The 12,183-nt window shown below is 42.8% G+C and overlaps 1 protein-coding gene across 6 annotated transcripts in view; it reads right to left on the bottom strand.

Annotated features, from left to right (window-relative positions):
• The window catches only part of FGGY (FGGY carbohydrate kinase domain containing), a 162,576-nt gene that overhangs the window by 59,061 nt on the left and 91,332 nt on the right, over positions 1-12,183 (bottom strand). For 4 of the 6 annotated variants that reach the window (XM_077928691.1, XM_077928690.1, XM_077928687.1 and 1 more), the window contains 2 exons: positions 9,846-9,920; positions 2,288-2,408 (listed from right to left, as the gene is read on the bottom strand). In XM_077928691.1, the coding sequence (XP_077784817.1) occupies positions 2,288-2,408; positions 9,846-9,920 (196 nt within the window). The remainder of the gene's footprint in view (positions 1-2,287; positions 2,409-9,845; positions 9,921-12,183) is intronic. The other 2 variants (XM_077928689.1, XM_077928688.1) reach the window with 2 other exon arrangements.

Raw genomic sequence — 12,183 nt, forward strand, 5'->3', positions numbered from 1 at the left:
TCAAACCAATGGTATTAACTGACAATTGATGAAACTTAACAGATTTATTTTCAACCTATATATATGAGCTTGCTGGATCATGCCAATGGCCCATCAAATCCAGCATCCTCTTCTTACAGTGGCCAACCAGAGGCTTGTGAGAAACCTGCAAGCAGGACAAGAACACAAAAGCAGTCTCCCCTCCCGTGGTTTCCAGCAACTGGTATTCAGAAACATTACTGCCTTCAATTGTGAAGCCACAGCATAGCCATCATGGCTAGTAACTGTCAATAAACCTTATTCTCCATGAATTGGTCTAATCCAGGCTTCCTCAACCTCGGCCCTCCAGATGTTTTGAGACTACAATTCCCATCATCCCTGACCACTGGTCCTGCTAGCTAGGGATCAAGGGAGTTGTGGGCCAAAAACATCTGGAGGGACGAGGTTGAGGAAGCCTGCTCTAATCCTCTTTTGAAGTTAGAGGGACGCGGGTGGCGCTGTGGGTTAAACCACAGAGCCTAGGACTTGCCAATCAGAAGGTTGGCGGTTCGAATCCCCGTGATGGGGTGAGCTCCCGTTGCTCGGTCTCTGCTCCTGCCAACCTAGCAGTTCGAAAGCACGCCAAAGTGCAAATAGATAAATAGGTACCGCTCCGGCGGGAAGGTAAACAGCGTTTCCGTGCGCTGCTCTGGTTCGCCAGAAGCGGCTTAGTCACGCCAGCTCCCTTGGCCAATAAAGCGAGATGAGCGCCGCAACCCCTGAGTCGGCCACGACTGGACCTAATGGTCAGGGGGCCCTTTGACTAGGTTGATGGTCACCACTGTCTCTTGTGGGAGTGAGTTTATCAATGGGCTCTGTGAAGTACTTTTCATGACCCACTTTCTGAATGTTCCCTCTCACTCACCTTTTCTCTAAACTAAAAGGTTCTAAATGTTGCAAGCTTTCTTCACAGAGGGGTTGCTCAAGCCCTTGATAATTCTGGTTCTCCTTTTCAGAACCTCCAAAAACATCTCTTACACACAACCATTGCTCCTTGGCAACACCTATTCATATCAATGTGGGATTATGTTGGAGAACATTCTGACGGGTTGGACTAAATATTTTTATACGGGCTAAATATTTTCTGTGTAAATTATTCTAATGAGGCACAGACAGACAATGGTTTATAAAGTTATTAATAGGACTAGAGCATTTTATTTATAAAACCTTCACAGCTAATCATACTAAAAGCCAGGACTGAAGAACATCAGGTCAGGCGGCCAAATGTGGCCCACCAAGCTCTTCTTCTTCTTATTATTATTATAATTATAATTATTATTAATTTCTATTCTGCCCTTCATGCGAAGATTACAGAGCAGTTTACAATAGAAAAACACAAAAATACACACCATAATAACAAACAAAAACAATACACCCCCAGTTTTAAAAGCCATAGATTGCTTAATTAGCCAAAGGCCTGGGAGAAAAGGAATGTTTTTGCCCAGTGCCGCCCTAAAGATATTTAACAAAGTCACCAGGCAAGCCTCCCTGGGGAGACTATTCCACAAACTGGGAGCCACAGTAGAAAAGGCCCGTTCTTGCGTTACCACCCTCCAGACTTCTCATAGAAGAGGCACACAAAGAAGGGCCTCAGATGATCATCTCATGGTCCGGGTCGGTTCATATGCAGAGAGGCAGCCCTTGAGGTATTGCGTTCCTGAGCCGTTTAAGGCTTTGTAGATCAAAACCAGCACTTTGAACCAGGCCTGGAAACTAACTGGCAGCCAGTGCAGCTGGGCCAGGATTGGCGTGATATGCTCAAACCATATTGTTCCGGTGAGCATCCTGGCTGCTAACTTCTGCACCCGCTGAAGTTTCTGAACCGTGAGGCTGCCCCACATATAACGTGTTACAGTAATCTAATCTTCTTTTTCTGCTCGTTTCAATTTTCCAGGCCGCATCCATCCTGCAAAGACCATACCCACCACTGGCCCTCCTTGCCCCCCAAATGCTTTTGCCTGGCTGGAAGGTGTCCAGAAACTCTGACAGCGTCTCTTGCTTGTCTGGACAGAGAGCAGAGATGGCTGTGGGCGTCTGTATATAAACTAAGGTGCTGTATACAGATAAAATTTGCATTCATTGCTCCACCCACTTTAGCTCTGGCCCTGCCTACCACTGGCATGTGGCCCTGGGAAGGCTGCCCAGAGGAGAATGCAGCCTTTGTACAGAACAGAGTTCCCCACTCGTGCTATAGGCCTATGTGTTCTCTTCCCCCTTAACAACGGCAAGGTAGTAGATCCTGTTCCTTAACCGTATCCTCAAAACTTACCAGTGATGTCTGCATGCATCTGCACAAAGAGAGGGTTCTTGCTCAGCCCACCACACATGAACAGAGTGTTGACATCGTGCCCTGCAGCTTGCATTGTTTCCACAATATGCCTTGTTCCCAGCTTGAGTGTGAAGAGAAAATAAAGAAACAATTAAGAAAAGAGGCTACAAGAAAAACAGCTGCTTAAAGAGTTGAGTTGTTGGCTATTAGCGTTGAAGAAGAGTAGAAAAACATGCAAAACACCTAGAAAAGATAATGGCTACAGTCAGCATGTTGTGATTAACCATGCTTTATCGTGACAAGAATGAGCTCAGGTGAGCCTTGGACTCACACACTCTTCATTTTCCTCCTCTGGTTCACATGCCAGGATGTGATCAAATGCTTTTGCATCTGATTTCAATTAAGCACAGTTTAGTGCTACAGCGCAAACCTAAACCATGGTTACATTTTATCTATTGTTTACTGAAGCAAGCTAGCTTCATAACCCCATTTTTTCCTGCTGACTGATACAATAAACTGTGGTTAATCAATAATGGAAATGAACACCTCTGAACTCCACCTTATTATGGTGTTGGGAGGGTGCAGCATTCAGACCAGAGGTTCACATAGACTTGTGCACATCATGGTAAATGCTTTATCATGTTCTGAAAGCAGCCAATGAGAACCAGTTCCAGTGACTCTGTATTAGTGAGCTTCTTGGGTTTTTTCAGATTAAACTTCATATCCCCTAATCTTTCATGTTGAAATTCACAATGGAACAACCACATGCAGTTCTTCTCCCATGACTGGCATCAGGCTTGGGACAAACACATACACAAGATTCTTTATGTAGCAAACAATTATTGATCCCCATAGCTCGTGGTGGTGATGGCACATGTAGAAACAGCTACAGTGGTACCTCGGGTTAAGAACTTATTTTGTTCTGGAGGTCCGTTCTTAACCTGAAACTGTTCTTAACCTGACGTACCACTTTAGCTAATGGGGCCTCCCGCTGCTGCCACCACCACCGCCGCATGATTTCTGTTCTCATCCTGAAGCAAAGTTCTTAACCCGAGGTACTATTTCTGGGTTAGCAGAGTCTGTAACCTGAAGCGTCTGTAACCTGAAGTGTCTGTAACCCGAGGTACCACTGTATTTAAAAAAGGAAATTCAGGGAGGTTTCTACCCACTTCTCTTATTCCTGATAGCTAAACAGAACCTCCATATTCAAAGCCAAAATGCCACTGAAAACCAGGTGCTGGGGACAAACAAGAAGGGTATGACCATTACTTCCATGCCTTGTTCATGAGTTTTCTGGGAATTTATATATGTGTACCATTCAAGATAGAAGCTGGACAGTGGTCTTTTTTTATTTTTTGGGTAGACAAGTGATTTTCAGACTGATCCAGAGACATGCAAGTTACCCATTGAAGAAATAATTGATAGTACAGGGAAGAAGATTTATTTCACTGAGTGCCCCCAGCCAAGCAGGGAACTGTTGAAAGCACCAGAAGCACAATAGCAGGCAAACAGTCTCCTGCCTTTTAGGAACCTTTTGATCAGAGCCATAACCACACATGGAACTGTGAGTTGCTGGGGCAATCTCTGCTTGGAAGCCCGCTCTACTGATAGATCATATGTCACTGGCTTTGGTATTTTTCTACTCTTTTAACAAAGAACATCCACTTGCTGTTCACAGAAATAGAACTGCAGAGATTCACCTTGGCACTTGCTCACCATCGTTTTTGTGACATTTAATATACATCTAAGGCTCACAAAATTCAAGATCAGACAAACATTACTGAAAATACGCAAGTACTCAACAAAAGCCCATGCTGCCTTCTTTTTCATAACAGGAGACTGTGGATCTAGATATAAGGCAAATTAAGCCATAGAAGGATCAACTAAACTAATAAAAAATGTTACTGTGACATCCCATGTGTAAAAAACAGGGAATTACATTTCAAGATATAGTGGTGATGCCAACCAAATTCTGGTTTTTGTTCTTCCAGAATTCATTTAAGAATAGAATAGAATAGAATAGAATAGAATAGAACAGTACTGTATCCAAGAAAGTTGTCCCCTCAACCCTCCAGAGCATATGGGAGGATGGAGGAAGGGGAGAGGGAGGGAAGTTCTGTTGCACAAGGGCAAGTCTTTGCATGTACGGCACAACTTCATTGGTAATAACACTTAATATTTGGTCAGTTGTCCAGAGACAACCACTGCTGTATAAATGAACCAGGAATACATGAGTTTCTCATGTCAGCTATAGATGTTATTTGACAAACACAGTTGTTGCATGAACACTGGTGTTACTCTGTTACTTTAATTGCTAAGTTTCAACCCAACATTTAGGACTGAAGAAAGCAAAAGCGTCAAAAGCAAAACTTCTGCTAAATCTACCCCTTGCCAGACCCAAACAGTAAGGAATTCCCTCAGCTTTTATGCCGAACCTCTTTTGAAGTGTGGCCAAAGTTTACGGGAAGCTTTACAATCGACAGAAAATCTTTCTTCAGACCCAGACTGGTTATTTAAGAAGGGGAAAGCAAGTTAAGCTTCAGCTGTTTATTATGGCAGGATTGTGTTTCAAGGGTATTTTGGTTTAAGATAGGTAGTTTTGGCAAACTGTAGCAACTATAAGCTCAGCTAATGAAATCCCTAACATCTTTACTGACACTTAAGACGAGTGCTTTAAGCCAGAGGGCCACAATTTCGATTATGGAAATAATAAGCTTTTTAATATATTTTTTAAATCTTGCCTTGAGAATACAAGTATAATTGCCCTGAACAGAAAGTTTCACGTGATCACCTCAATGATATCCTTTTCCTATCTCCACAATCCACATTTATGAAAGTCTAGAGTATTCTCCTGAATGTCAACATAGACACAAATGACCACATATACATATCCTGCCATGGTTCCTCCTTTGACTTGCAAAGACATTTTTCACCAGCAGCATCTACCTCTCAGGCACCTGATGTCAGGTAAAGCCATAGGTACGAAGCAGCAACTGAAAGCATTGCGGCTGCTCTCCCAATCATCTCTTTGCAAACATGGTTTCCAATTGGCACAGTTTAAATTTGGCACCAAATGCAAGCTGTGCTGCTTTAAGTCCAGGCCAGACCACTTGGGAGCCGACAGGAGTTCCCAAATGGGGCCATTCCCTGCCAAAACCAGTGGAGCTTGTCTCCAGCGATGATTTTAAATTTAGCACTGAATACAAACCCTACTAGAATTGATTCCAATTATGAGCTTGGGATTGGAACCCCCCAGTGCAGCCAATGCCAGCAAGGCTTACATTCAAAGCAAATTTAAACAGCACCAAGTGCAATCCCTGCTGCCAAAGGACCATTGGAACTACAGTGGTACCTCTGGTTAAGAACTTAATTTGTTCCGGAGATGCGTTCTTAACCTGAAACTGTTCTTAACCTGAAGCACCACTTTAGCTAATGGGGCCTCAGGCTGCCACAGCACGATTTCTGTTCTCATCCTGAAGCAAAGTTCTTAACCCGAGGTACTATTTCTGGGTTAGCGGAGTCTGTAACCTGAAGCATCTGCAATCCGAGGTACCACTGTACATGGCTTAGCACACACTCCTGCTTCGTCTCTTAGAATTGCATAGGTATTGCATAGAGCATTGTTTAAATTTGGCACCAATTGCAAGCCCCTCTGTTTTCCTAGCTTTCAGGTGGTTGACAGGTAGGCAGGTCCATGATGGGATGACCACTTTTGGATCTGGCACACCAGATCAAAGTGATCCTCAAGCCTGCATGATTCCCTACCTCTGGGCTCAGCCAGGGTTTGTTTAGCAAACTACAAACTATGAATTGTTCCACCGAAGATCAAACAAATCATGTCATGTTTAATGATGACTACCTTGAAAAACTTCAGAGCATCCATTTTCCCCCACCACTGGGTGGCACTGAGGTGGTGGCCCCACTGGCAATCGCCTCAGAGAGCCATGTGAAAATGGCATCTTTCCAAAACTGATGTGCAAATCTCTCCTGTATCCAGAGAACTATAAGCAGTACAACCTTCTCGTCCAATCAGGTTTTTGCCCTTCTTCTGTGGCATGGCATTTGAACAGAGCTGAAGGATGCTATGGATTGGGTAACCTGTGATTCCTTCTCAGGCAAAGAGGGGGCTGTGTCAAAAGACATTTGTGGGCCATATCATTTGTGTCTCTAACATTTGTTAGCTTATGGGCTGAGCTGGGAAATGGAAAGCTTGGGAAGCAAGAAGTCAAAACTACCACTCTGGGTCTAGCAAGCCTGCCTCAAAACAAAATAAGGCAGGGATGGAAACTGGATTTGGCCAGTAGGCCAGATCTGTAATTCCCCTCCTCTCCGCAGGTCAACTTTTGAGAAGTGGGCAGAAAAAGTTAAAAGGGGATCCCTGTAACCTTGGATCAGCTGACTGACAGTACAGCGAGCCCCTGTGAAGGCAAGTGCCCAGCACCAATCCAGTTTGCCATGAATCCAGTTTGCTGTAACAGCCAATCAGCTGATCCACTGTTTTATAGGGAGTCCCCTTGAAGGCAAGCTCCTTGCACCATTGGGACTCCCTGAGCGGCACTGACAGGGAACCCCACTTCCAAATGAACAATTGGAATTACACTCCATATGGTTTGTATGTGTCCTTTGTTTGTAGCTGTGCCAATACTTGCCCCTTGCCAGATATCACATAGGGCATCAAGTGCGGCACAGGTGGCCTTGGTTTGTGGGGAACGGTCTCGTGGGCCCATCCCAGGCCTAATTAGGCCTGCAGGCCAAACGTTCTCCAGTGCCAATGTATAAAAACTCCAGGTCAGCAAGGGCAGGGATTATGGTTTCTGGGTTTGTAAAAACAGAACTGAGAGTTCAGCGCACCATGTGGATTGTAAATCAGGTGTTTGCACAGGAGGTGCTAATTATGCTGCAGCCATGAATTGCAAATTGTAGGCAATCTTATGGGTAGAACTGAACTTTGAAAGCTCATTGACTTTTTTCTCCCCCTAGGGACTGTATTTCTGTACTGTATGGAGCCTGAGCAATTTAAAATACAACATTAAAAACAATTTAAAACAATTTAATGTTCTACAAAGAAGACGCTCTAAAAACTATTCTTACAATTATCTGGGGGAGAAATGGTTTCCCTTAGAAATGACGCCATTTCAATGCTGAACTAAGTTAATTTGACATAGGCATAGAAATATGCAAACTGTGAGACATCAAATGCAAAATTCTCCTTTTTTTGCAATGTCTCTCACTGAAAGAAAACAAAAGGTCAGCAATAAGTGGCAAAAGTTACATTTTTTTGCTAGATTTTAAAGTTAAACTCATGTTTAAGCATAGCAGGCAACATGCAGCTTTGACTAATGCAAATACCAACTGTAAATTGATGTAATGTGTCTGTATTTAGTGCCGATACAATGTGAACTATCTACTAAAAAAATAAAACCATGTTTTTTAAAAATAAAAAAATACCCAACATGGAAATTCGCACGTTCTGAGAATTAGAGAAAATTACAGCCTCTCATTAGTTGGGTTTTCTGTTGCCTTAATTTACACTGCTAATACAGTGGTACCTTGGGTTAAGAACTTAATTTGTTCCGGAGGTCTGTTCTTAACCAGAAACTGTTCTTAACCTGAAGCATCACTTTAGCTAATGGGGCCTCCTGCTGCCGCCGTGCCGCCAGAACACAATTTCTGTTCTCATCCTGAAGCAAAGTTCTTAACCTGAGGTACTATTTCTGGGTTAGTGGAGTCTGTAACCTGAAGCGTATGTAACCCGAGGTACCACTGTACACAAAGAACCATCTGTGAAGAAAAATCTAAGAAGACATCACCTTTAATTTTATATATTATATATTTTAATAATCGCTAAAGTGGGATACGGGTAAAGGGGACCAGTAGAGGCTTAATTTCAAAGCACAGTGCAGCCATGTGCAATGAAGCACTTGGAGAATAATAGATGGTTTTCCCAGGATATCCAACTGAGAAAGCTTCCACCTCATTAGCATAGAATAATGCCACGGTGCTTGTTTGGCATTGGAAAGTTGTTGCCTGCAATCCCTTTCATGAGACATTATCAGTAGTTCTCATTTTCCAAGAAAGCACTTGCATTTCTTATTTAAATTTAAAAGGGATGGTAAAGCACCAAGTGCACTGCCATTACGCTCACCAAAGAGGAGCAATAATAGGGCTAACAGTAATGTATTCCAGGTTCAGTCGGAGTAATCCTGTTTTTGTCAAGAGAACTGTTAAAACAGCACAAGTGGAATTCACAGAATCTGCCCTCACCGCTGGGCTTCGTGGAGTGCCATGATGTGAGGAAATGCGAAAACTAATCTGTATTGCCTGCACACCTTTGTGTGTGCCCCTCCCCCATCAGCGAACAGCAACAACTGGTATCGTCCAAGGTGACACAAAAACATGGCTGACTTGGACAGCGGGAAGCTAAAGAATTTCCGTTCCATAGCACCCCTTATCTCGCATTTGTAATGTGCTTGGAAGGCTGCAGATTTGCATTTCAATTGAACAGAATTCAGTTATACAGTTGACTACAAACAACATAATAGCTACTAATAGTTCACAGGCAACAGTTCAGACAGAAACAGAGAGGTGGACAAATCTACTCCACTTACACCGTCGGTCTTTAAGAAGGGCAGAAAAGAATGAAGACTATTTTCATTCTGAAAAATATACTAGAAATTAAACATAGCAACAAAGACTAGCAACCCATCAGAAGCCAACAAGGCTCAGCTGTCAGGAAGACCTACTAGCCATCATTCCATCCCTTGTGGAAAAGTAAGATGAAAGTCTAATTAATTCCTAATAATTAAGAGTCTGCTTCTTATCTCTTCCCATGTTTGTTGAATGGGAAAGTGTGGTGGCCTCTTAATTATTGCTGTCACTAGGGACTGAAGTAACAGTATCTCGCTCCTCAAAAGTGAGTGAAATTCAGTTTCTTATATTTTACATTATTGTCCTGAGAAGTAGTCTGCCTTCTGGAGGTTGCCCCTAAAGAATGTAACTAAAAAAAAAAAAAACCAATAGCCCATGTAGACCAGTCATGAGGCAGAGGAGTTATTGTTTTTTTGTTTTGTTTTTATTATGTACTTTGTGTTTTTAATCTTGTATTTTTATGTTGTGAACCACCTTGAGATCTACAGATGAAGGAAAGGTACACAAATTTAATTAATTAATTAATTAATTAATTTGGTCTTCAGCATAACTAAACTGATATTTTTCCTCAACATTTCTCAGTAAACAGAAGTTTCCTGGTTGAACTCTTTCTTGCAACAAGTTCAGAGGAGAGACAACTTTGCAAACTTAGGGAAAAAAGGACTTTTTTTTTTTTGCGAGCAATCATTAATATGAACAAAAGAATGAAATTTCCAAAATCCTGGGGGAACTTACTTTGAGAGGAAATTTCTTGGAAATTTTACTTTTTTTATCATGTCTGCTTGGTAAATAAATTCATAATTCATAATTACAAACCAGTTACAAACGGGATGAAGTACCATTGGCTTAAGTTATTTAAAGGGAATAACGAAGGGAAGCATTGTAAAAGTGCCAGTTTCCAGTGACTTACTGCAATGGCCTGAATTGTGGCCAAGTAGATAAGAGCAAGATCATCCAGGCCTTGAGATAATGTCAGTCCAACCACCTGCAGTGAAAATGAGAAAAACTTGCTGATGTTAGAATTCAGTACTTCCCAATTCTCTCGCTAAACAAAGTTCTAAAGTGAGTCCCAATCTTGTTGCTGCAAGTTGCACCCAAACAGTCTGGGGGACACCTGGCTTGAGAGCAGTACATGTGAAAAGGATCTAGGAGTCTTGGTTGACCACAAACTTGACATGAGCCAACAATGTGACGCGGCAGCTAAAAAAGCCAATGCAATTCTGGGCCTCATCAATAGGAGTATAGCATCTAGATCAAGGGAAGTAATAGTGCCACTGTATTCTGCTCTGGTCAGACCTCACCTGGAGTACTGTGTCCAGTTCTGGGCACCACAGTTCAAGAAGGACACTGACAAACTGGAACGTGTCCAGAGGAGGGCAACCAAAATGGTCAAAGGCCTGGAAACGATGCCTTATGAGGAACGGCTAAGGGAGCTGGGCATGTTTAGCCTGGAGAAGAGGAGGTTACGGGGTGATATGATAGCCATGTACAAATATATAAAAGGATGTCACATAGAGGAGGGAGAAAGGCTGTTTTCTGCTGCTCCAGAGAAGCGGACACGGAGCAATGGATCCAAACTACAAGAAAGAAGATTCCACCTAAACATTAGGAAGAACTTCCTGACAGTAAGAGCTGTTCGACAGTGGAATTTGCTGCCAAGGAGTGTGGTGGAGTCTCCTTCTTTGGAGGTCTTTAAGCAGAGGCTTGACAACCATATGTCAGGAGTGCTCTGATGGTGTTTCCTGCTTGGCAGGGGGTTGGACTCGATGGCCCTTGTGGTCTCTTCCAACTCTATGATTCTATGATTCTATGAAAGCACCTTTCCCCACTCTCCTGAGATGGGCTACTGCATACTTAGATAGTCATCAGTTTAATGAGCAATAACACAAATCAATCTGGTGAATTTTTCCTGGTCAATTGCGTTTTTAAACATTATTCTCATCCCCATCCCCTACATCCAACATACTTTTCAATGAAATCTATATATAGGTTCATAAACAGAGAACTGTTCATTTTACTGTGAATCCATCTTGGTGCCTCTCCAGATGTTTGGGACTATAATACCCAACAGACCAAGACTGCAACTGATGGGAGTTGTGCAAGCCTGCCTTATTCCACTGCTTCTAACTGTCACGTTATACCGTATTTTTCGCTCTATAAGACACACTTTTCCCTCCTAAAAAGTAAGGGGAAATGTGTGTGCATCTTATGGAGCGAATGCAGGCTGCGCAGCTATCCCAGAAGCCAGAACAGCAAGAGGGATTGTTGCTTTCACTGCGCAGTGAACCGTCTTGCTGTTCTGGCTTCTGGGATTCAGAATATTTTTTTATTGTTTTCCTCATCCAAAAAATAGGTGCATCTTATGGTCTGGTGCGTCTTATAGAGCAAAAAATATGGTACTTTATAGGTGGGATTCGCCTAAGGAACACCAGCAAGACTGGCAGTGGCCGCCAAAACCATATAACACCAGTCCTGAAAGACCTACATTCGCTTCCAGTACGTTTCCAAGCACAATTCAAAGTGTTGGTGCTGACCTTTAAAGCCCTAAATGGACTCAGACAAGTATACCTGAAGGACCGTCTCCACCCCCATCGTTCAGCCCGGACACTGAGGTCCAGCTCCGAGGGCCTTCTGGCCGTTCCCTCACTGTGAGAAGTGAGATTACAGGGAACCAGGCAGAGGGCCTTCTCAGTAGTGGAACGCCCTCCCATCAGATGAAAAAGAAATAAACAACTATCTGACTTTTAGAAGACACCTGAAGGAATCCCTGTTTAGGGAAGTTTTTAATGATTGCTGTTTTATTGTGTTTGTAATATTCTGTTGGGAGCCACCCAGAGTGGCTGGGGAAACCCAGCCAGATGGGCAGGGTATAAATAACAAATTATTATTATAAATTATTATATTATCACTCGTCCAATGGGGTTTTCTTCCTTCCTTCCCTGGGTGCTCCGAAATTGGCTATGGGGAGAGAACCCACACACACACAAAAAAATGCACAAGAGTTTACACTTGTTAATGTTAAATGTGGATTTAACATTTAATTGCTTTCTCTGGAAGAAAGCAAACTGCTTTGGCAGAGAAGGTATTACTTGGGAAGGCCTAATGGCTCATGGGTCAAAATAAGGATGCAGGAAGTGGACAGTATGGGAAAGTAGCCTTTCAGATGGGATAGCACTCTTTTTGTTTTCTCTGCTAACAGTTAATGCGCCTTCTCATCTGAAATTTGCTGCTTTTCTATACTTCAGCTG

This window comes from Podarcis muralis, chromosome 5 (genome assembly GCF_964188315.1).
Source record: "Podarcis muralis chromosome 5, rPodMur119.hap1.1, whole genome shotgun sequence".
NCBI classification, from domain to species: domain Eukaryota; kingdom Metazoa; phylum Chordata; class Lepidosauria; order Squamata; family Lacertidae; genus Podarcis; species Podarcis muralis.